The 26,259-nt window shown below is 39.6% G+C and overlaps 1 protein-coding gene across 1 annotated transcript in view; it reads left to right on the top strand.

Annotated features, from left to right (window-relative positions):
* The window catches only part of ASAP1 (ArfGAP with SH3 domain, ankyrin repeat and PH domain 1), a 105,973-nt gene that overhangs the window by 12,105 nt on the left and 67,609 nt on the right, over window positions 1–26,259 (top strand). The window contains exons 5-7 of the mRNA XM_008587499.1: window positions 2,286–2,355; window positions 19,223–19,310; window positions 21,697–21,745. Coding sequence (XP_008585721.1) covers window positions 2,286–2,355; window positions 19,223–19,310; window positions 21,697–21,745 — 207 coding nt within the window. The remainder of the gene's footprint in view (window positions 1–2,285; window positions 2,356–19,222; window positions 19,311–21,696; window positions 21,746–26,259) is intronic.

Genomic DNA, 26,259 nt, shown 5'->3' with positions numbered 1-26,259 from the left:
CACTGCGTGGCGTGGGAATGAATCCCCTGTCTGGGGGAACCTGCTCAAGCAAGATCTTCATGGTGAAGGACTGGCCTTCCCACCTCTGCTTGTTACTCATCAGGACAAGCTGCTGCTGGCCAGAGGAAGCAGCTTCTCACAGGTTGAGAGGAGTTGAAGCTGTAGTTGTCCGGCAGTCACTTTAAAGAGGAAGAAAGGATGGGGGGGCGGGGAGTAAAAGAGAATAAAGCATTGCCTTCTCAGAATTTAAGCCAGGGACTCCAGGAGAGAATTACCAGCAGCAGAGATGTGGGAGCAAAATAGTCCCAGTGGCTACTTGCCTCTTGCAGCTAGAGTCTTCTCTGGTGCCCAAAGCTTTCCATTTTCACCAGCGAGAATTACCAGCAGCAGAGATGTGGGAGCAAAATAGTCCCAGTGGCTACTTGCCTCTTGCAACTAGAGTCTTCTCTGGTGCCCAAAGCTTTCCATTTTCACCAGTAACTAAATTAGGATCTTGGATTCCAAAGTCATAAAAATGAACAATGTACCCAGCAGTCAAAGCAAGCAATGCTTTATTAAAAGAAGAGACAGACTTATATGCATAAGGGGAGTAGTGACAGTAAAGCTAGCCTCCCAAGGGGAGCTGTCCAGGGTCTTTCTTTTATAGGGAAAGAGTTAAGGGGTACAGGCCAGTGTCACTGGAGGTAGTCCATTCTGATCTTCCTGGTTGCGTCATGGGTGCATGCTCAATAGGTCCAGTATTGTGGTGGTGTTCATCATTGTCACCCTAGGAGAGTCATTGTAACAGTCACCTTGAAGCTTTATGCACAGGTGGGAATTCCTAGAGGGGTCTTAAGGTTAATCTGTAACTTAATTTTTACAATTACAGTAAACAAGCCTTGGGGGAGGAGGGGTTTTGCACCTCAGAGAATATCTGTCTCCTCTCTTATCTCAGTCTATTTTATCAGGGGGACTATGGGGTAATCACTTGCCCTGGGGGTCTCATGACTGAACAGTGGAAAAGTAACAAAGTGTCCTCAGCAGGGAAGAGTCAGTTTGGTTCACAGGCCTAGCCCTACTCTGTTTCATCTCCAGAGGAGACTAGCATTTTGAGCACAAGGGTGTTCAATTTGCATTTGGTCAGATGGTTTCAAATTGTTATTTCCCTCTGTGAAGCTTTGAAATAAATGATGCTTTTAGTAGTTACATATGCAAGAAGACAATATTATCTGCGTTTAGAGCTGGTTTTAAATTTGGGTAGTGGCAGTTTTCTTACAGGACTAATTTTAAAAGGAGAAGAAAAAGTCAAGATGAAATTGTAAATTTCTGGGAAAGCTACAGTGATCTCCTTTAATGTCATTTGTTTCCGTGGCAACAGAAGGCCTGGAAAGCCTTCTCCCAACCTAGGGAATTACTATTCCCTGCCTATTTTTATTTACCTGATGGAAGTGGTCTCAACTAGTGCTTTTATACCTGCCTGCACATGTGCAGATCTGCCACACATGGAGTCTCTTGTCTGTACCTGGAGTTTCACCAAAACAAACTCTTCCAAGTTGAAATTAGTTCTGTTTGGCTTTTTCCATCCTTCTGTATCATCAAATCAAATTTTTTAAAGTGTATATCACAACTATGTACTTTTGAATGGTTTGGCCACAATGTACCACTTAAATCATGAACAGTTCTCTTTGAGGGGCTCTGTGACATTGTTTTGGCTCTCAAAGACCCCTAAAGGGGAGGTGTAGAAGTTACTAAAAATGAGGATGATATATTCTCATTTTGATTGAGCCCTGGACCCTAACCTACTTTTTCTGTATCCTGGGGCGGCCCCATCCCCACATGGCATAGCAGACCTCTTGAGTTACCTTCTTAATTTAAAAAAAATCTATTATTAAGTACAGAAGTAATTGGTTAATACAGCCTTCTTGTAAAAGATTCACAGATATGGTTAAAAACTCCTTATTAGCACCACTCCTAATACAGGTCTGGGCCCCTTTTCCAGAGAGGAGTTCTTTTATCAATGTGGTAACTAAAGTTCATTCATTCTCCTGCTGTTAGATTTCTGTTGTTTCTGTCTCATTTTCATTATCAAAAACAGTGCTATAAGGAGCATCCTTGTACATGCCTACTTTTCTGAATTACCTTTAATCTGGGATAATAAAAGACAACCAGAATTTTCCGTTTTTGAGGGGGTGGGGGTTGGTTTGGGTTTTTTTTTTTAATAATTATTTTTATGTGTTACATTATACAGCTGTATACCCCCAAGTGAATCAGATACTATATCTAGTTGTGTTCAACTTGCTCCTTAGGATCCGGAAAGTATGGCAGAGAAGGAAGTGCGCCATTAAGAATGGGATTCTGACCATCTCCCATGCCACAGTAAGTGCACCTACCCATTTGTTAAGATTCTGGCCTCGTGGGCCAGAAGCAAACAAAGTGATGTAACCAGCAGTAAAATTTCACCAGAGTATCTTTAATATATGTATGTGGGTCAGATGATTTAGGATATTCTTTACAAAATAATTGGTTTTATCTTGTTCCGTGGTGGCCTGCATCATTCTGTGGTTCCACCAGAAACTTTTTTTTTGCTCCCTCAAACTGAATCAGGTATTGTTTATAATCTTATCTTTTGGGAAATATTATTGGTTATTGTTCTGAAAAACCTATTTTTCTGAATTACGAAGATGACAGGATGTTCTTTGCATGAAAAAGTAATGTAGGAAACAATCTAATATACGGCTCTGATGCATGCTGTATCCTCCTTGCCGGCTCTGGTAAAAGTGTTCAGTGCTACTGCTTGTCAAAGAAAGCCCACTAAAATAAGTAATTGCTATTTTTGCCCTTTTAAAACTAGTAGAAAATTATTTTTAATTCTTGAAGATGCAAAGATTATAATGTAAAACGCAAGCAGGAATAGAAATGGCAAAGTAAATATACCAAGAGTCTTTCAAAATGTGCATGCAATATAACCTAGTAATCTCAGTTTGGAGAAAAAGCTCATTGTTAAATCGCTTGTAGTATCCTGTGCCAAGTGATGTCCTTGAGTTATGATAAGCAGTTAATTGCTACCAGGATAGTAGAAATGAGGGATGTGCATTTATTACATTGGCAATTTTCATCACTCACAGCTGAGTTTAGATTTCTCTTTATCAAGGAAGAGGGGTAGTACCACTTACCTTCATAAAATTTATTTCACTTGGGGCCGGCCTGGTGGTGCACTGCTACAGTGCGCCGCTTGGGAGCACGGCAGCGCTCCCGCCGAGGGTTCAGATCCCACATACAGACAGGCCGCTCACTGGCTGAGCGAGGTGCAGGAGCAACACCGAGGGTTGCGATCCCGTTGCCGGTCCCGGTCCGGTATGGGTGCGACACTGAGGGTTGCGATCCGTTACCGGTCACGAAAAAAGACAAAAAGGAAAAAAAAAATTTATTTCATTTGATCCTCCCAACAACCCATGTCGTATTATAACCTTCATTTTACAGATGAAAAAACTGAAGCACAAAGATATAACTTGGCTAGTAACTGGCAGAGTCAGAAGTTCAGACTTGGGTGTGTCTGATGTTAGTTCATGTGGCCCTTGTATCTCTCTTCCTGCAGAATCCCTAATCTTAGTGTAGACTACACATGGGCGCTTATCTGGTCCTGTTTGTCTTTCTGTCTTCAGCCCCTTACACAGAACTTGACACACAGAAGGCGCTTAGTTCATACTTGTGGCCGAGTCCTTCTTGGTAGATGATTGCATGCATCTTAAACATTGCTGTTCTTTATGAAACTTGAGCAGTTGCATTGTCTCTGTCCCTTGCCCCCTCAGAATCCTTGTGGTGATTCCTCAGAGGTCTTCAGTTTCCTTTAGACACCCCAGCTGAGATTTTTAACTTATCATGTTGTGACTAGCTATCCATCTCCTGTCAGAAATTCTGCCCACAGACTTGGGTCAATTAGTAATCATCATTGAGGCTAACAATTATTTATTTATTCAGCAATCTTTATTAAGCTTCCACCTGCCATGTGCTGGTCGAGGCTTCAAAGATACATGGGTAGAAAATAAGATACTTTTGACCTGCTCATATTTAATTCCTTATACAATTACCTGTGTATACTAGATTGAAACTTCTGACCATTTGTCTATATAGATTATGAGGTGTTTTTGTTTGTTTTTTGTTGTTGTTTTTGTTTTGTTTTTTTACTGTGTGTCCCCTAACTCTTATCTTCTGCTAGAGAGCTGTTCCCTTGGATTTGTTTGGCTATAACAATCTTCAGTAGGCATTTTGACCAGTTATATAAAGGCCTTGTGTTCTATTTGCTTTTGTTAGGAATCTGCTGTGGAAGGCAGTGCAGTGTGATGGGGATCACGTAGTTGAAGTGAATCAGTGGCACTGCTTACTAGTTAATATGACCTTGGGCAATTTGCTAAAAATAAAAAATAAAAGTCCTCTTTTCCCTCCCTTTTCTTTCCTGCCAAAACACATTACTGTGGCCAAACCAACTGTTTATATGCATTCTTAAGGCTCTAACAACAGATATCACATTGGCTACATTGTTTAACTAAGAGAATGGACTGTGGCATCTGTCAGATTTGGGTCTGAATCCCAGCTTTGCCATTTAGTATGTGACTTTGAGACAAGTATTTGACTCATAAAGATTATACAAAATTAAGTGAGATAACAAGCCAAGTGTGGGCACTCAGTTAATAGTCGTTATTGCTATTACTGTTAGCTCATTGGATATTGTTGAGGATAATGAAATCTATTGACATGCAGCCCCTTTTGTCAGAACTCTCCTGCCCTCAGAGCAGCCCAGGGGAAAATGGGTTCCTCCCCCTAACTTCTGATTCCCTCACACTGATTTGTGTTGTTCTGCTCCCACTTTTCATTGGCTTTCAGCCGGATGTTTTTGCTGCCAGTTAAATTACATCACTTGTAAATACATTCCTGCCCCACAAAAAGGTCTTTTAGCTGGCTTTTCCTGACTTTGCAAACACCATTGATTACTTAGAATTAGGTTGAAAATCATCAGTTTCCTGGGAAAACAGAAAAGGGATTCAGTGGTTTTTGAAAGAGTGGGAAAAGAGCCTTTGTTGTCAGAAAACTTGGGGCCTTTGGAACCCCTTTACACATGAAAATTCCTCTGGCGTGAAGGGCCTCAGTATTTGTCACCTTTGCAAATTGTTCTTTTTCACAGTGATTCAGGAGAGGGCCAAGTATGCATTTAGATTAATGGTACAGTGTCTGTTGGCTTGATTACCTGTACAAGATCTGTTCCAGGGGCCGTTCATCTCTCCAACTTACTATTCTAGGGAGAAATACATTTCTGTGTACACCTGAAAGATTCGCAGCCCATCCCCAGAAGACTTCATCCACGAATTTATTGCTTTTCATGTATCTGTTCAGACACACATTTTTAAAATTTACTATTCAAAGTAATGCAGTACTGTGAAAACCAAATTCAGTGGGAATCTCTAAATTTGCTATTACAGTAGGACATATTAATGTTAGTAGCTTTCAACTATGGACTATCTAGTTGGTTCTAAACACACTAATAAGGTGCTTTCATTTCAAAACAACAGTTCTGACAAACCTACAGCAAACATCTTAGCCTCAAAACTTAATTATAAAGAAGGTTACATTAAGCCATTACACCATTATAGATTTCTATGCCTTTGAATTTTTTGCTTTTCCTTTTTTTAAACTAAAAGCATTATAGTATAAATAAATATAATAAAACAAATTACAAAAGAGAAAAATAAGAATTACAATTGAAGTATTACTTTATTGAAATAATGTTGAAAATTAAGTTCAAAAGTATAAGAAACTGTGCTCTTTGAAAACCCTGACTCCCTGAATGTATTAACCTCAATGTCACATACTGTTCAAATAATGAGTTAAAAAAAGAGAGCTACCATTTATTGAGCATTTAGCGTGTGCCCTGCACTTAATCTTCAAGACAGCCCTACAAGATAGGTGTCACTATCTTCATTTCTCACGGGTCTGGAAGTTCCTAGGGAGTAAGTTCCATCTCTTACTCATCTTTGAATTCCCAATATCTAGCACGTTGCCTGATGTGTAGTTAGTAAACGATGAATACTTTTAGAAACTGTGTTTTATAGATGAGACTTAGATTAATTTCCATGCCCAGGGTCATGTAGTTTGTAAGCAGCTGGACCAGTTTTCAAATCCCAAAGCCTATGCTCTTTCTACTATATCATAGGCATTTTCTGAGATTGGCAGATTATTGTTAGGTCTTTGAAAGTTTCATGAATAATAGTTCTTTGGAATGAAACTCCTTACCTTGTCTTCGAATCAATCACCGGATTTTAGGGTAGAGAAGGTAGTAAGGGATTCTGGGAAGGAGAAGGGGAAGTACTGGTTATGAAGGTATTACAAAGGTTCTAGGAATTTAAATTTGAATTTGAAGATTGCCTAATATCTTACATTTTTCTAATGCCTGCAGATGCCCTTATAATTAACACCATAACAGTTATTAAATTCACAGTTTCCTTTTTTTCAATCATCCAACACTAAAAGTACTTTTAATATCAAGCAGAAGTCCACCAAGAAGGTTTGGTGTTTTACTAAACAGGTTGGGAATCCAGCTGGACTACAGCAGGTGGAGCCTCTTTAGATGATGTGTGAGTCCACCTGCCATTAAGTGCCCATTCAGCTTCTTGCTGTATGTGCCTTTTATTAAGCCACTTAAGTTGTACTCCTCATTTGTAAAATGGGATCATAGTACCTTTCTTTCAGTGTTGTGAGAAGTAATTAAAATGATGTATTTAAAACTTTATAGAGCCAGGGCCACAGTAAGTATTCCTTAAGCTTAATAGTTATTATCGTCTCAGTGAGCTGAGGTGGAATCACAACATCCAGAACCCTGGAGATTGCCTGGGTTTGAATTCCAGTTCTGACACCGAATCTCTAGTGAGGATTTTTCCATCTAAATAAAATGGGGTTATGGGCCGGCCCGGTGGCGCACTGCTACAGTGTGCTGCTTGGGAAGTGCGGCGGCGCTCCCGCCGAGGGTTCGGATCCCACATACAGACTGGTTCCCGCTCACTGGCTGAGCGAAGTGCAGGGAGCAACACCGAGGGTTGCGATCCCGTTGCCGGTCCCGGGCCAGTACGGGCGCGACACTGAGGGTTGCGATCCATTGCCGGTCACAAAAAAAGGNCGTTGCCGGTCCCGGGCCGGTACGGGCGCGACACTGAGGGTTGCGATCCATTGCCGGTCACAAAAAAAGGAAAAAAATAATAATAATAAATAAATAAATAAATAAATAAATAAATAAATAAATAAATAAATAAATAAATAAATAAATAAATAAATAAATAAATAAATAAATAAATAAATAAATAAATAAATAAATAAATAAATAAATAAATAAATAAATAAATAAATAAATAAATAAATAAATAAATAAATAAATAAATAAATAAATAAATAAATAAATAAATAAATAAATAAATAAATAAATAAATAAATAAATAAATAAATAAATAAATAAATAAATAAATAAATAAATAAATAAATAAATAAATAAATAAATAAATAAATAAATAAATAAATAAATAAATAAATAAATAAATAAATAAATAAATAAATAAATAAATAAATAAATAAATAAATAAATAAATAAATAAATAAATAAATAAATAAATAAATAAATAAATAAAATGGGGTTATTAATAGCTCCTAATTCATAGGTGGTTGTAAAGATTAGAGGAGTTCATTGATTATAAGCAATTAGAACAGGATGGGGTGCAAAGTTAGTGCTCAGTAAACATCAGCTATTGTTATTATTACCTCCATCTTAAACTGGTTTATTGGAATTCTTTTGTATTGCTATTTCCTTTACTCCTCAATATACTTTACAAAGCTATTTGGGGGGTGCCTATTTTCTCATAGAAAATTTAATTTCTGCATATTAGGGGTTAACAGCAACTCTGTCAATTCCCAGGGCGTTTCACTAAGGCAAGAATTTGATGCGCATCTCCCTGTTCTTGGTCTCTCTGAATCCCTGGACATTTCCCTAGACATTTCCCAAGGACTATTGTTTTCCAGTTCTGCCCTGAGCCATGATAACATTATTGTCGAGCCTTTAAAAGACACACTAAAGTACATTCAGGAAGCACAAAGAGACCTGCAAAATGAATTGCTCCTTTCCTTGCAATGCGTTTAATAACCTTGTTTCTGTGGTTGGCCTTTAAGGCATTCTGAGGCTATTCTGGACTCCCCCTCACTTCATGTCTTTGTCTCCATTGTCTCTAGGAGGAGAAAATATCCTCATTTCCTCCAACAGATAACAGAGCAGCACTGTGAACTGTAAGAGGGCAAACTTTGGAGCTAGTTAGACCCGGGCTTAAACCTCCAAAAAAGCTGTAGGACTGTCGATAAATTACTTAAGCCTTTGGAGCCTTGGTTTTCTCAGATGTAGAATGGGCATATGAGGGTACTTCACAAAGTTCTTGGACAAACAGAATTAAAAGAATGTGAATTTTTCTATAAACTTTGTGAAGTACTCTTGTAATTTGCTCATTTAAATTTTTATTGATTCCTTTCTAAGCCAGGTACTGGGCTAGTAATCAATTAGTGGCCCCTGCCCTCCTGGAACTTGGGGTAAACAAAGAATAAATGCTATAAAAGAAGTGACCAGGATGGTGTGATAGAAAATAGACTGGTAGCTACTTTAGTGTGGTCAGGGAAGGCTTTTCTGAGCACTTAGCAATAAAGCTAAGTGAGGAGCAATCCCAATAGAGGGAATAGTCTAAAATCTTGAGGCTGGGCAGTGTGTTCAAGGAACCTAAGAGAAGCCAATATGTATAGAAATGATAACACTTTTCTTACCCTCTTTGAAGTTTGGAGGTTTTAAATAAGACACTTTGAAAGCTATTGTTATCTGTATATTCTAGATACCAAAAAGACAAAAGTAAAGGATGAACTTGAACTAGTATTATTTCCTGAACCGATATTATTTTAATTTCCTATTTGAATTGCTCCTCCCCTATTTGAATAATAATCCTGTTTTATATTTATTTCATCAGCTTCAGGTAGTGCCATTTTTCCTTCCTTTGTCAGTCAGCTCCTCACCCTGCTGCCCTTTTGATAAGAAAGAACCTCCACCTCCTTTTTTTCAAAAAACTAAAGACCAGAGTTGACTTTCATGAATCAGGTTCCAAATGCAGCCACAGGTCCAAAGGCACTGGTGTTGAACTTTCTCCATGGTCATATTCACTGGCAGAAATGCAGTTGTTCCAGTACAGGTAACGCTATTTGGACATATGAAATAGGCAGCACTGTTTCCAAAACTGAGGGTCACTGTGGTATATCTTTTTTTTTTTTTTTCCTTTTTGTCTTTTTTCATGACCAACAATGGATCGCAACCCTCAGTGTCGCGCCCGTACCGGCCCGGGACCGGCAACAGGATCGCAACCCTCGGTGTTGCTCCCTGCACCTCGCTCAGCCAGTGAGCGGGAACCGGTCTGTATGTGGGATCCGAACCCTCGGCGGGAGCGCCGCCGCACTTCCCAAGCGGCGCACTGTAGCAGTGCGCCACCGGGCCGGCCCCATTGTGGTATATCTTTGTAAGCTTCTGCCACATTGTAGATGCAGAACTGAGGACATTAATGTTTAGTAGAGGGCTTCCCAAATTCAAGTTTTATAAAGTGTAAGTTTAGAAATATATCTGCTTACATCTTACAGATTGTTTATTCTTCTAAGTAATATATTCATCAGGGATTTTTACTGTATTTGAATCCAGGCAAAGGGTCTCCCTTTACGTTAATTGAATCCCAAGATTACATATTAACACCATCAATATAGAGTTGATTTCAGATGAAAACCCTCATCACTTGCATCTGAATGAACCATTACAAGCGATTGGAAGAGGCTGCAATTGGCTGGAGGAATCTAGTGATTCTCATCCCTCATGGCACATGAGAATCATCTGGTTCCACCCCCAAAGGTTCCAGTTTAACTGAATCTGGAAATGAAGCCCAAGTGTTGCTTCCCAGATGATTCTCATGTTCATCCAGAGTGGAGAACCACTGAGACCCTCCCACGTTGTTTGCCAGTGTTTTGGAGAGACAAGAAATGGGGCGAGGGTATAACCGAAATCTGCAGCCAAATTGCCCCAATGTTTGTAAAGTTTTTGAACTGGCTCAGTCAGAACGTGGCCAATTTTTGAAGTCTAATTATCACTATTTTCTTTTGTATTCTAGTTGAGTACCCTTTTAATAGATGAAGCAGTAAAATCAGAGCAATGGGCAGGTCTCAGTATCCTAGGTCCCCAGAGTAACTGGGTCCTTTAAACCTCCATCTGGTTCTCTTTTTTCTGCCTGGAGTCTGCTCACTCCATTTGCAAGCTCTGCGTCTTCACATTTGCCAGGGGATCATCCCTGACTGAAGCTGTCCTCTGTTCCCTTCACACTGCCCATGGCCCTTGCCCATTCAGTTTACTCCTCTCTAACCTTCATGTTAGACAGGATCTGGTATCCTATTTGAACCTTGGTGACTTAATGGATAACTCTCCCAGAGGTGGTTGCATTTTAACAAGGAATACAGCCTTAACTAAAGGGAAATCTAGAACAGTAGAATTTTATGTTTCAGCTATGTGGACGCCATCGCAGGACAGATTTGGGAAGTAATTAGTAATTACAAAAATAGTGGCTGACATTTATTGAGCACTCACTACATGCCAGGCACTTTGCATGTGTTTTCCCTTTTAACTTTCATAATACCCTTACGGGGGAGTAGCTGTTACTTCCGAAAGTCTCATAACCATTAAGTGTTGGAACCAGATTTGAACCCAAGAAGCTGAATTCCAGAGCTTGTGCTGCCTCCCACTTAGAAGTTGAACTCTGGACACTTGTCATACATTACTGTAGTTCATTATCACAGCAAAGGTGGCATTATTTTTCCTCTTCATGGTGAAAAGAGTTGAGACTCGGAAGGGCAAAGGTACAGTAGACCCCCCTTTTCAGTCACCTGTGGTCAACTGTGGCCCAAAAATAGGTGAGTACGGTACAATAAGATATTTTGAGAGACCATATTCATGTAACTCTTATTACAGTATGTTGTTATAATTGTTCTATTAGTTATTGCTGTTAAACTCTTACTGTGCCTAATTTGTAAGTTAAACTTTATCATAGGTATGTATGTACAGTCATGCATCACTTAACAACAGGGAAACATTCTAAGAAATGTGTCATTAGGTGATTACATCACTGTACAAACATCATAGAGTATACTTACACAGACCTGCATGGTATAGCCTGTTGTTCCGACTACTGTTATATATGTGTTCCATCATTAACTGAAACATCATTATATGGCACATGACTGTATGGGAAAAAAGCATAGTATATATAGGGTTTGATACCATCCAAGATTTCAGACATCCACTGGGGATCTCAGAATATATCCCCTGAAAGATAACAAGGGACTACTATACTTACTCATTGGTCTATCAGTGCGTGCATGGGCCTAGATTCAAACCCAGGTCTGATTGCCTCAAAAATTGTTTTTTCTCCATTCTACCATGCACCTTATAGTATGAATAAATTGCTTTTCTAAGTTAACAGAATATTGCATTGCTCAGGACATTCTAAACTGGCAAGGAGCCTCAGTTCCCAAAGTGTAGCTCCGTTAAAGCCAGGTATTTTGTAGCAATCACTCATTTGGGCTTGAGAGAACAACAGCATCACAGCCTTGATTTTTTTCCTTCAGCAAGCCGTCTGAAGTAACAAAGGTGTCACGGTGCTGGTGCTGCCTAGGATTTGAGGACTTGCCAGATAAATCTCTCCTGCTTTCATGTTGAACAGAGATTGAAGGAAACTCCTGCTAGGAATTTGTTTCGTAAATGAAAAAGGGAGTATGAAATTGAATAACTAAAATATAAAAGAGGTTAGAGATCAAAACTACAGGCTTCACAGCTTGTGAGGGTTGAGGTTTTTAAACTTTGCTTTGGAGGTCTGAAATAGTGCTTCCAGTGTGACTCTGTAATTATAGTAGAAGGAGGAGTACAGTAAAACCTCATTAACTTAGAGCCCATAAATTCAGAAAGTGTGGCAATTTGGTTGCAGTATATTGTTGCTTTGTGTTGCTTCGCGCGCCCCCCCCCCGCCCCGATTTGTCACCCTATTTCCCCTGGGTGACGGAAATGCAAAGGATTACTCAAAGCCCATCTCTTCTGAGCAGTGAGAAGCCCTGAAGTGGTTAACTTCCCTGGGACCCTCCAGCAAGAGGCAACTCTTCCTCGGGAAATTAACCCCAAATTGGGGTTCTCTTCCTGCATTTATTTTCCAGACCAGGAAGTCACAGGAAGAGACATAGGTGGGGTTATAGTTTAACAGTATAGGCTGGTAACTTTCAGTGAAACAAGCCAGATGACATTCCAGTAGACAATTAAGTGATCTTATCAACACAAGCTTGATCTTAGCAAACATTCCTTCTTTTTGCAATTTCTCAGTATCTTTACATAACAATCAGTAACTAGTCTGTCTTTGAGCCAGCAACCTGCTGTGCCACAAACCTTTATTTTACACCAGAGACTTCCAGCCTGAGGAAAATTTCCTGTCCTTGCAAGGTCAATATTTGAAACTGCAAAGCTTTGGAAAACCAGGCCCTGTGAAGTATATATGCTTCATAGTATATTCCACAGTATATGTGAATGGTGCTTAAGGGTTAACAATACTAAAGAAAGTCCTGATTTTACAAATTTGAAGATATAAAACGAAAGGGCCTCCAGTCTAAAATCAGTCAGTTTTCATCCTGCCCCCCACCCACCATCCCCAAGGCAAGGAATTATGGATTTCTTAAAAATGTTTTACTTTTGCCTGATATTCTGCTATTGCTAGTTGTGAACTTAAGGCAAAGTTACTTAACTTTTTTGTGCCTTGGTTTCTTCATCTGTCAAATAGAGGATGTGTTAGTCAGTTTCTGTTGCTTATAACAGCATACCTGAAACTGAGTAATTTGTAAGAAAACAAAATTTATTGCTTACATTTTTGGAGACTGAGAAATCCACAGTCCAGGGAACACATCTGATGTGATGAGGTGACTCTACAGCAATGCAGGGTGTCACATGGTGATAACGGCAGAGCAGAGAGAGAGACTCTCATGTGCTCTCCCTTTAAAGTCCTCAGAACCACACCCATGACCACCATTATTAATACATTCATTAGGGCATGGTCCTCCCAGTCTAATCACCTCTTCAAGTCCCCATCTTTTAATTACCATAAGAGGTTACATTTCCTAACCTCTTAACAGTCACAGTGGGTGTCAAGCTTCTGATACATAAAACTTGGGGGACACAATTCAATCCATATCAGAGGGTAATAATAGTAGAACTTAACTTTAGAGTGGTTATGAGGATTAAATGAGTAAACACATGTAAAACGCTTAGCACAGTACCTGGCACAGGTAAATGCTGTGCAGTTGTTAGAATGATGATGCACTCAGTTTAGTGGACTGCACTTTGTGTGTGAGGATAATATAAGCTTGTTATACGTTTTTGTCTGAGCCACTCATTGCCTATTTTGTGGATAAAGTAGAATACTTTGAAAACATAGGCCATAGCTTCGATGTTTTATCATCAAATTAATGCATTTTAAGTCAGAAGGTTTTTGGTTTATGAACTCTTGTTGGGTAACAAGACATGGATTAAAGTGACTGCTGTAGTTAAATAGGAAATGTGAGTTTAAAAATTCTTCCTGTACTGGCTCAAACTCTGTATACTGGCAGATAGTTAGGAACTCAATAAATGTTTCTGGAAATGCCTAAATTAATGAATATCTAGCACATTTGTCAGATGCAGTAACAATAACATCAGTCCCACTTCTTAACAGGAGCCCTGATAAGCTCTTTTTTTTTTTTTCTGTTTATATCATAGAATTATTTAATGTCGATTCTAGAATAGAACATACTCTCAAAAGGTAAGATGGACAGGTTCCTTCCCACAATAAAAAGAGATTTTCTTGGAAATCTTCATTTTCAATTTTTTTTTTTTTTTTACACATACACACATTCAGTCAACTAGAAATTAGTCCCATGGTTAAAATGATTTGGAGGGTTAAGGGAATTCATAGTCATTCACACTCGAGAATGAATTACATCAGTTAGGTAATCAGCTAGTTCTATCCCTAGCTGTCTGAAGGATCACTAAAGGGATGAGAAGCTTTAGCTGTTGCCACAAGAGTAGTAATTTTGGAATGTTGAACATGTCAAGAATGGGTGGAATTTCTCGCCTAGCTGTCTGAAGGATCACTAAAGGGATGAGAAGCTTTAGCTGTTGCCACAAGAGTAGTAGTTTTGGAATGTTGAACATGTCAAGAATGGGTGGAATTTCTCGGCAGAAATATTAAGTGATTTGGTGAGAAAATGAGGGAACTGGCCATATAAGGGCAGGAAGAACCAGAAAAGGAAAAACATGAATGATATTTTGACTTACTTTGCAAGTTTTCCAAGAACTTGCTTTAATGGAGAAATAGGGTTTTAAGCAGGAGATTAGTTGAGATCTCAGCTTTGCCTTTTACTTTCTGTGAAACATTGGTGAGTTTACTTCACCTTCTTGACCCTTGGTTTCTTCATCTCTGAAATGGGTTCAGTAACAATATCTAGCTCATAGAGTTAATTGCAAGAATTAAATAATAGAATTTATATAGGAGTTTAGGTATTCAACTAAGAAAAAGTGTAATCTTGCCCCAAGTAAACCAAAATACCTTCCAAAAAGCCAGTAGTTTTAATGTGCTAAAATTTCAAAGATAAGATCTTTCTGCAGTGGTAGGTTTTGAGCATGTACCTAATTTCTTGCCAGTTTTTGCAGTTATTGATTGCATGCCAAATATATGTATCCCTTAGGGCATAGTAGGTATCTAAATAAATACTGAATGAAAATTTTGAAGTGATCATAATGGTCTTAGCAGCTTTGTTTCCAAGCACTAGCATAGGAAGAAAAGAGAAGTTTATTTTTACCTCTTTCCATGCATCAGCCTCAGCCTAGCTGGGTCAGGCTTATTTCCCAAGTAATTAGTGATGTTCACTTCTTTTTTGTAAAGCAGAGCAATTCAACAGGATGATGAGGGGAAATAATTTCATTTCTGGATACTAATTCCAGTAGCAGATGTTTTCTGCTAACAGAAATATGCCTGTGCTAACAACTTTACACTTCCATCAAAAATATTGCACCATGGTGCACACTAAGCTGTTTAAGGACAAATGTGTGGTGTTTGTTTTCTTTCAGGAGACACAGAAACATTAATCAGAATTGATTCATTCTGTTTTTCCATACATTTCTACGTACACTTCTGGTGACTTTCCTAGCTGAATGGCCAGTTTCTATTTTGGGTGGCAGAGCATTATGTCAGAGAGATAATATCTTCATCACGTGTGTTTGTGGAATGTACCCAGAGCTTCCCTCATTGAAACAAGGCTTTCTGGAGCCTTGGCTAGGTCCTTGGTGCACCCTCTTGAGCTTAGGCCCCAGGGCTCCCCAGCACCAGGCATGTAGGTACATGGTCAGGTCTGTTTCCCATAGCTGCTTATGGCATGGACCATGTTTTTCAGATGTGCTTGGAATGTTGTAGAGGCTCAATAAATATCTGTCAATGATTAAATGAGTAGGAATTTTAAATTGACTTCTCATTTCATCAATTATGAAAGTAAGTACTGAAGGGAGAATCAAACAACCTGAGAAGATATTAAAATAAAAGTTCATCTTTGGAACTTTTGCTCTATTTACTTCTAACCCTTACTCTTCTCAGGAGGAGAAGTTCTCATGTGTCGGGGCATCCAGCTGTTTCCTGAGGTGAATCATATCGCTCTCTTTCCAAGTTGTGTTGCATTGAAGCAGAAGAGGAATGGGGGCTCTGATCCGTTCAAACTGCTTTTAAAGACTTCCCTTACAGACAGAACAGGAGATAGTATATGTAAGGTACTTGGAATGCAGTCATTCATTTGATAAATACTCATTGAGTACCTACTGTATGCCAGGCACATTTTACTAAGAAAAATGTGTCCCTTAGTGGGAAGAAAGACAAGAAGCAAATAAGCAATGGTAAGAGCCAGGAAGAACAATACAGTAGGATGTCAGATGATGGAAGTCATAGGGAGGGTGATCAGGCCAGGAACTGCGTCTTCTGAGGAGGTCCTGATGGATGGGAGACCTGAAGGGGGTGAGGGAGTGAGGCAGGGAGATCTCAGAGGGAATGCAGGAATGTGTGAGCAGTGGTCCCCTCCCCAGCTAAGGGAGCTGAAGTCACAGAAGAGCCTGTATGCAGTACCCGGAGGGCATGGTACAGACAGGAGTTTTTATTCTGAGTGGAATAGGAATCAGTAGCAGGGACTCAAGAACTAGATGTTTCTTGAGTTTTTCTTCTTTTTTTTTTCCCCGCTTTTTCTCTCCAGTTCTTAAACAATATGAAAGCATTTTTTAAAAAAACTATTCCACTGTGATAGAGCCCAGGGCAAGTCATTTAGTTTTACTTTGATTTTAGTCTGCTGAAACCCCAGGAAAGATTATACTTTCTTTAATCAATATACCTATAAATTAGTACTAAATGTCTAGAAAGTGCTTTGGATTTTGGAAACTTATACAGACATCTGGAATTACTGTTATTACAGTAGTGATTTCTGTGCTTCTGATGCCTTGGTCCTTGGACTTTGGTTGAATATACCACTCCCCTTTCTGGTATTCCTGGGCTCAGCACTGGGTATGTCATCTGCTTAGACAGTCAAAAATTGTGTTTTTTGCTTCTCAAATCACATTTGGGGTGATAGGTCATTTGTCAAATGTCTCACTGGCAGTTCAGTTTGGGGAAGAACACTATGTATAGGCAAGATGTGTCTGTGTCAGATGAGATCCAGTGGACTTGACAGACTTCTGAGGGAATAAATATCATATGTCATAGCCATTGAAGTTGTGGGTCAATCATGGAATGACTAAAATTGTATAAAACTCTTATCATCAGAAGCTTTCCAGCAGACTCCTTTGAAATAATCCATACTTAGAAATGAGAGGTGAATGATGCTACTTAATTTGCCTGAATGCACTTAATGCTGAGCTGAGTGGTTTTTCCTTTCTTTAAAATTTTATATCTATTACTTGATTGTATCCGTTGGTAGTGTTGCTCAGAAACACCAGAGAAACGTAGATTTGGGAAAAATAAGAAATCATTGAGTTAACCTGTTCAAATGTGAGTAGTGTCTAAAAATTCTTAAATTTTTCAAAGACAGAGATTTCTCTACTTAAGAAATCTGATAACTATTACTATGTTCATCATAATCAACTTAAGCTTGGGAAGTTCTTCCTTATGTCTGGCCCAAATCTTTTTCTACAGTTTGAGTGCATTTCTTTTCGTCTGTGCAAATGGAAAACAGCTGCCCAACCTTCCCCAATAACAGCCTTGGTATACTTGAAAATGGTTATTAAGTCACCCCCTAGCCTTCTTTCCTCTGGACTAAGTAATGCCTTTAACTCATCTTCAAAGTTTCCATTTTCCATCCCTTTAATCATTTCTTGATCTCTCTAAGCTTTTGTATATCCTTCTTTAAATGTGGATCCCAAAATTGGAACATAATACTGTAACAAGAGTTCTCACCATTAACTGGGGTCTCTACCTTTTCAGGCAGTTGTTTGTCATTGTCATTCGTATGGGAAATCTGGGCGATTTTATCAGCATCCAAAAAGATGAGATGTAGGACTAACAGTTTCTTTCACAGTGGACTGGACCAAGGTTTGTGGCTGCAGATGCTGATTTTGGAGTCTGAGGCCTTTATCAACCCAAACTCAGGTCTGTTCCTAGGAAAATTTGCAGGTCCACAAGCTCCTTCTGGGTTTGGTGACTAGTTCTGTAGTACAGGTATCCTTTTCCAAGCACTCTTTCCTCTTAGGCAAAATTTTCCTGTACTTTACTTCTACTTCTATTTCTAAATCAAAGGTATATGCAGTGAACACAAAATCTCTTGGGTCTCTCACTTCCTCCCCCGAGACAGTTTGCTTTGGACCAGATAGCTAAGGGACAAGGGGCATTGTTTGCCATGTCTAATCTCATGGAAATCACAGAGGGAAAAATATCTCAAAAATGATCCAGAGAGCACAGGAAGGTGAACAGAAACTAATTGTCCAGTGCCATTATATAGAAAGAGGGGCAGCATTGTATTTGTCTTGATCATAATCATGCCATCTCTTTGTTTGGGGCTTTGACTGGTCACTGATGTGATTTTTCTCTAACCTGTCCTCCTCTCTTTTCTCTAAAAATTTAAATTCCTCTGGTGGAAATGCTCCTGGCATGGGAATTTTCAGAATCATGCCTATCAATTGAGCCAGGCATACAGGTCCAAGTAAAGAGATATGTTGCTTACTTCCGCAGGCTTCTCATGTTCAACCAAACTGTCCAGGCACTCAGAATTTCACTCTTGCAAGAAGCAGAGATCCTGGGATCAGCCATTGGCCAGCACATAACCTTGGACAAGTACAGGCAGGAAGGCAGGAAAGAGTTTTGACTGGAATGATTATGTGGCAAGACTCCCTAAGATAACATAACTATCTAGACACTAGTGGGTCTGTTTTATATGTGTGACTGAGAGATTTGCTAGTAAGTGATATGAAATTCTTACATTTTTCCTTCTCTGCAGATATTGGGGCTCATTAAGTAATGCCTCACAGGTAGTAATTGTCCTTGTATTTGAGAGAAGTAATGTAAATTTTGTATTGTAACCAAAATTTATGGATATCTGGGACATCAGGTTCAAGATAATTGATCACTGGGGTCGTTTTGAATGAATAGATGAAATATAGCTCCGCTACATTTTGTAGTAAGATACAGTATTGAAAGTGTCAGCTGTTTGTGCTTGGATATGTGTAGGTTCCAGAAAGGTGCATTTTTCATGGGCCATGCTACTCTTTGTTGGAAGTGAGGTGGGTTATTCTCAGTTCCATTCATGCACAATTAAAAGACATTTAGTAGGACATCCAAATTTATTTCCTCCTTTAATGAGATTCCGAATTTCAATGGGGTACATAAGACATTACCAAATTTACCAGCTTATATTTGAGGACAGAAATATACAGATCTGGTGTCTTCTTGCAGTAAACTTGGAGCAATGTCCAAATGTCTGTTTTCATCATTGCTAAAAATGTATTCTCGTATCGCTGAGCAGGCCTTGTGAACCATATGCTTGCCCCATGGAGCGCTAAACCTGCAAGCGAGAGGGTAGTGCTGTACATAACTTCGCTATTTTCTCTTTTTTCTAGTCTAACAGGCAACCAGCTAAGTTGAACCTTCTCACATGCCAGGTGAAACCAAATGCCGAGGACAAGAAGTCTTTTGACCTGATATCACGTGAGTCCTTTTTCTCTCTGAGTCAGGTACTGTGGATTCTGACACCTGCACGTTTCCTTTCTCTTGGTATTGAAGTAGCAGCTTTTCCAAGCAGGTCTCCTCAGAGTCAGCCCTTGAACAGTTTTTTGTTATTCCTATATGTACAACTTTAGGAAGATCCCTCAGGTCCCTTAATTTGCACTGAGCCCACCTGCAGTTGGGAGGGCATAATAGTGTCTGATCTGACCAACTATAGAATGGAATCTAGATTTGTACATTCATCTCAACTAGTGCTTGACTGTGAGTACACAGCTTCATCCCCTTGGAGAGATTTTTCTAAGTATATTTCCATTTCTGTCCTAGATCTGCTAAATCACAGACTTTGGAGTGAGGCCCAGACATTGTTTGTTTGTTTGTTTTAAGCCCCTAGGTGAACCTGATGTGCTTCTATGATGAAGAAGCACCTATGTAGACTTGGGAATGCAGGTATGCCAATATAATTGTACAAGTAATTTGCCCAGAGTTATATCTCTGCAAAATCAGCCTCTTAAAGGAAAAATTATTTACTTGCTCCAAGCAGAACTGCCTTCAAACTCATCAATTGGTGGCACTGCATTCCATCCCTCTCCTACTTTACAGTTCAGAGTTTGCTTTTCTCTTGTGATGAGAGAGCATAATGAGCCGCCTACCCACAACCCACTGCCTGTATTCTCAGTGTATAGAGAGTAGGGAGAGATGGTTTTCCTGCAGCTGGCTCCCTGTGCTTGTGCTGGTTCCTGTGGGTGCACTTACTGACTCACACTGTAGCTGAAGAGACAGCTCTTTGTAAAGGAAGAGGATGGCAGTGCCGATGAAGTGACTCTCACAACTATTCTGAAATCCTGCAACACTAAGCCTAAGTATTCTTCTCTATCAGAGCCTAGCAAGGCAGGCCAGCAGCTGAAGTGCAAAATCTTTGTGTAGAAGCACAAAATACTTATCTGCTCCTTGAAATCCTTTTGATGCAGTTGTGTGAATGGAAGCTTAAATACAGTCCTTACCCAAAAGACTGAATCAGTCATGAGCCTCTTTAGATGGAGTCTAAGCTAGATTCTGCAGCATCTATATGAAGTTTAGGTTCCCCACGATTTTCATGACCAAGTGATTGCTTAGGTTATTGAGAAAGAAATATGAAAAATTGGAATCATAATATGATTTCAAAAAGCCAAGAACCCCTAGGTTTGAGAACCTGTAGGTTATCAATAATAGTTGTCAGTTGTAGAGCATCTAATATATGCCAGGTGTTTTATATACTTTATTACTAATCCTCCCAAAAAGCCCTACCAGTTTCCCATTTTACAGAAGAAATAACTGAGGTTCAGAAAAGTTCGATGACTTACACATGGTCATAGAACAATAAAGCAAGCATTCAACCAAGGCTCTCAGGTGCTCTGACCCATGGCATGTTCTCTGACATACACATTGTCTCTCTCTCTCTCCCCCTCTCTCCCAGGAAGATGAGAGGTGTGAGTACCTATCCTGGAGCAGTTATACAGGAAGTGCTCAGTAAATGTTAGTTTGACCTGAATATGTTGAAGCATTCTTACAAATTCTGAATTTTAAGAAAAAGCTTCTTTCATTTACACCTGCCCAAAGTGTCCAAGTTAGGCCACTCCCCTCCTTACGTGGATAGCAGAGGCTGAGCTTCCTCATAGCCTGATTGAGCCAGAGTGCTGCTCCAACATCTGGAGCAGAGTATACCTGTGTGTCAGAGCTGCCCTGTGTGTTCAGTCTCAGAGTGAACAGGGGAACAGTGAATGAATCGTTTCTGAAAAGGAGATTTTTTTTTTTTTTTTTTTTTTTTTTTTAAAGGAAACACAATAAAAGTCATTAAAAGTGAAAAAATACTGAATTGGCCGTCGGTACTCTCCAGTTTGTCACTGAAATCTATTTGGATCAGATAGGACTTTTTCCGCTTCTCACTTTTTTTTTCAAAAGAGGTGCCAGATGTTTGCATGATATTTGTGGTTATTTTATTGTATTCCTATTGCACTTAAGAAAAATTTGGGCCGGCCCGTGGCTCACTTGGGAGAGTGCGGTGCTGATAACACCAAGGCCACGGGTTCGGATCCTATATAGGGATGGCCGGTTTGCTCACTGGCTGAGCGTGGTGCTGACAACACCAAGCCAAGGGTTGAGATCCCCTTACCGGTCATCTTTAAAAAACAAAAACAAAACAAAAAGAAAAATTATATTGACAAAGTCAACTGTGCAGCTGCTAAAACATAATTATGTAAAACTAAAATAATATTAAAATCTTACTTTTACTGTGTATTCCCCCCCGCCCCTGGAAGTTTTAAAAATATGTGTTATGCCTGAAGGTACTCTGATTTCTAAGGTTTCACTTTTTTTCTTTTTTGTATTTTAGATAATAGGACATATCACTTTCAGGCAGAAGATGAGCAGGATTATGTAGCGTAAGTAGTTTTGCATAAATGTACCATACCTTGGATTGAAGAAGCACCTCTCCCCTGTACAACAGTATGCCAAACCATTTTCATTAGTAAGAACTATGCTGGTGGCTCCCCAGGCTTCTTTCTCGCCTCTGGGCCATCATGTTGCTCTTCTCTGTGTCTGGAGTTTTCAGTCTTGCCTACTCAGTATACTCTCATACTGCTGCAGATTCTGCCCAAGCCTCACTATCCCTGGGGGTATTGCTCCCTCCTCTCTGCCTGCAGCCTCTTCAACACCCCTCTGCTATCCTCTGTGCATGTCTGCAGCCGTCTAGAGACTAAAAGCTTCTTGAGGGGAAGGACTGTGCTTTACTCATCCTTTAATCACATCACCTGCACTTAGGAGGGGTTTAACATTTGGTGGCCAAATGCATGAGCCAGTCCACCTGGATACTTGGCTGTTATTGAGAGAGAAACAGGAGAAGCTGGCTCTGAAGGAAGAGTACTGGCAGGTACCTTTCGCTGGAGTGAACATGGCTCAGTTGAAAGAGCCTGGTGTAGTGGGAAGAACCAGGTTTGGTATCACATACTCCTGTGTTGGAATCTGCCCTCAGCTGACCAGGTATCCTGACCAGGTATGAAACTCTCAGAAAAAAAAGACATAGATGAAAAATTCCTCAACACCATAAAGTGTTTCTATGAAAAATACCCAGCTAACATCATAAATAATGGTGAAAACGGAAAGCTTTCTTCCTAAGATCAGAAACAAGACGAGGCTGCCTGCTTGTACCACAGCTATTTAGCATTACACTCTAACCTCTAGCCAAAGGTATTATAGAAGAAAGATCTATAAAAAACATGTAAACAAAAAAAAAAAAAAAAAAAAAAGCGGAAAACATTTATCCCTGGTCCTGAGCTGTCTTCATTCCTTCTTCCTTCCTGTAACCTTCCTAGTCTGAAAAAGGCAGCATTTAACTATTACATTTTCAGCTGTTTGTGAGAGATATTTATATTAAAGTGGACAATTAAACCTTTTTGTAGTGTTCAAGTTTTTCTTATTCCTAACCAGTCCTTGAGGTAATTTGGCACAAGTTTCATGAACTATCAAAGCTTCTGTCCCATCAGTGGCACACAGTAAATGGTATTTTCCTTCCTTAATTATTTCTTTTTTTTTTCTTTTTTCTTCCTTAAAAGATGACCAGTAAGGGGATCTTAACCCTTGACCTGGTGTTGTCAGCACCACGCTCTCCCAAGTGAGCTAACCGGCCATCCCTATACAGGATCCAAACCCGTGGCCTTGGTGTTATCAGCACCATATTCTCCCTAGTGAGCCATGGGCGGCCCTCCTAATTATTTCTATAGAACCACCTTTTTGCCTTATGCTCACCTCCTTTCTCTCCCCGTCCCGTGCCTCCTGCCTGTTCTTGCTCTTACACATACACACTCTTCTCTGGAAAATTTTACTCTTTTGCTATCTCAAAAGACAAATGAAGGGATTTATAAGGGTGCAGAGTTGGAAGGAACAGAGCAAAAAAACATTTTTTAAAACTGAGAGAGAAGGTAGAGACAATGGGAAAGGAAGAGAAAGGTCTATTTATCTGTTCATTCATCTGAATATTTAATGAATTCCACCTATGTGCCAAGAACTATGCAAAGAATTGAGAATATGGCATTAAATTAGATGGAGCCCCTGTCCTGAAGGAACTCAGTCTCTGCTGGAGGAGACAGGTAGTACGATATAGTGCAGGTGCTAAGTGCAAGGACAGAGGGGGCCATGTGCTGCGGAACACAGACTTGGGGCACACACTCTTTTGGGTTCTTGAGGGTATTGCTCAGAGATGACTTCCTAGAGGAAGGCCAGTCTGAGCTGGCTCAGGAAGGTATGGGAAGTTTGTAAGTACTATACTCCAGGTAAGAGGTTTTGAGGGCCCAGAAGCAATAAGGTGGAATAGGAAGCAAGAAATTGATGGCTTGATGGTATGGGTATAGAGTTTAGTAGACTGGATGGTGAAACCAAATGAGAAAGGGTTAAGTTAGAGGACTGGCCTTCCACCCACAGATTCAGAGGTAATATTTATATAAAAATAAGTAATATTTATTGCGATCTTACTGCATTGAATGTACATCATGCCTTATTAATCCTCACAACCCCAGAAAGTAGGGCCTTTTATTTGTAGTTTGCAAATGAGGAAACAGGCACAATGTGCTCATGGTCATAGTCCTAGCAAGCTAGGATTGAAACCCAGACAGAATTCCAAAATCACCTTGAAATATTGCTTCCCCTTCTTTGAGTTCACTCTTTCCTCCTGTTTTTCCTTCCTCGAAGCCCTAAGTGGAAGAAAGGTGAGAAATTTGTGTGAGGTCAGGGAATGTATCCCCTTTCTCTTTGTCCCTTATGTCTCAAACCCAGGCCTTCAATATTTCATTTATTCTTGTGACTTACAGGTAATTCAGTCCCAGTTTTGTTAGAGAGATATTGGTTTACTGCCTGCAGGCTCAGCAGTCTTCAGTAAAAAGTTTGCCTGGCCCAACCTGAAGTTGTTGCACTTTTTACACTCTGAACTCTCTTTGGGTGCTGGTGGTGATAGAGGAGGAGTTCATCTTGAGTGATGTGGAAGGCAACAGCAGTCCACAAAGAAAGCACATGCTCTGAGGGAAGTCTCAGTTCTTTTACCTCCAGGTCACATACAGGCAGTTTCACTGTATCATTGAGTTTCTTTCTCATGCGAATGTGTCCGATGAAATCAAATGAAGAAATTCCTTCTCACCAAGGAATGAGGCAGGTACAGAAAGAGTAAACGCCTGTTGAAAGTCAGACCAACTTGGGCTGAGCCCGTGGCGCACTCGGGAGAGTGCGGCGCTGGGAGCGCAGTAGCGCTCCCGCTGCGGGTTCGGATCCTATATAGGGATGGCCCGTGCACTCACTGGCTGAGCACGGTGCAGCCGGTCTCAAAAAGGACAAAAAAAAAAAAAAAAAAAGTCAGGCCAACTTGGCTTCTAGTCCAGGCTCTTCCAGGTGGTGGCTTTTTGACCTTAGGCAGATCATCTGGACTCAGTCTTCTCATCAGTAAGATGGGGATTATATACCTCTCTTGCAGGATTTTGACAGGATAAAACATGTAAAGCTCCTAGCACAGTGCCAATTTATTTTTTATCTTGTAAAACTTAAAGTGACTTTTAAAATATCAAAGTACAATTACAATTACATGTTATATTGTTTCTTATACTTTTTGGTATGCCTGTTACTTTAAATAATTCAAAAGTTAAAAAATAGTCAAGTCGTCACTTAGATTCTTAGCCCTTTTGAAATGTAGCCATTCCATTCCACCTCATTTGAATTATTTCTTCTACAAATTAATTGTCCTTTAAATATGTATTTTCTGATTATCATGACAAACTTCTTTACTTCACTTATCTGTCATGAGCTCCTGAGTAAAGAGGCAAATGTGATATTACAGAAGAAACTCTGGAAAAGGGGGGGTCAACAAAAGCATTATTTCATCCCAGTCAAGGACAGTCCAATTGTTACTTTCAGCAAGTCATATAACTACTTTGGGCATCAGTTTTCTCATCTGTAAGTATTATAAACCTTAACTTTGAGGCTTATTGGAGGATTCTCTTTCAAAAATTTTAAGTGCTCATCAGTATTAGATAGCCAAATGTCATGATGCCTGAGGAAGGCAAAATAGAGTCTCCACAGTAAAAATGAAAAATCCAGTAACATCATTGCCACTGATAAAATGCACTGTGTGATCAGTCCTGTTCAACCAGTTTCTTGAATTGTTTTTAACTAAACAATTTCTAGTTTCTAACTTGAGACTAAATAACAGAAAAATATGCTATTTAATTTAAAAGCTTTCAAACTCCCCCCTCCCCCATTTCTAGACTTAGTTTTGATGTGTTCAGTTTCCTACACCACAGTAGAAAAGTTAAGCTGTGCAAATATACTCCCACAACATACTGAGGCTGAGTGCCACCTAGAGTCAAAGGTGTGACCTGCATTCACATACTACAAGTAGTTTGGCTTAGTTTTTAATTCTCATGCTGTCACTGTTACTTATTCAGTCTTTTGTAGTTAGTGCTGTGTTTCATATCCATTTTATTGTATAATATACCAAAAAAATGAGAGACTCAGTTCTGAACCTCTGTCTTATCTGTTAAGAGCAAACATTAGCTATCTATCTGTGTAGTAGGTGAGGAAAAAAACAATGATTTGGAAATGTTTTTCATTTTATTTTTAAAAAATAAATTTGTGTTTTTTTTTTTTCGTAAAATTATTATTTTGTCAATATACACTGTATATGATTATTATGGCCCATCACCGACACCTCCCTCCCTCCTCCCTCTCTCCCCTCCCCCCCAAGAATGTCCTTTCCGTTTGCTTGTTGTAACAACTTCATGAAAGTATAGTTGTTATATCTTCTTCCCCACCCCACCCCCGGTTTTTTTGTGTGTGTGTGTGTGGGTGTGTGTGTGTGGGGGGGGGGGGGGGTTTGGGGGGGGATTTTTTTTTTTTTTTTTTTTTTTTTTTTTTTTTT

The sequence above is a fragment of the Galeopterus variegatus genome, unplaced genomic scaffold (genome assembly GCF_000696425.1).
Source record: "Galeopterus variegatus unplaced genomic scaffold, G_variegatus-3.0.2 Scaffold4406, whole genome shotgun sequence".
NCBI lineage: Eukaryota > Metazoa > Chordata > Mammalia > Dermoptera > Cynocephalidae > Galeopterus > Galeopterus variegatus.
The sequence above is the reverse complement of the archived record's forward strand: the minus strand, read 5'-3'. Positions and strand labels throughout refer to the sequence as shown.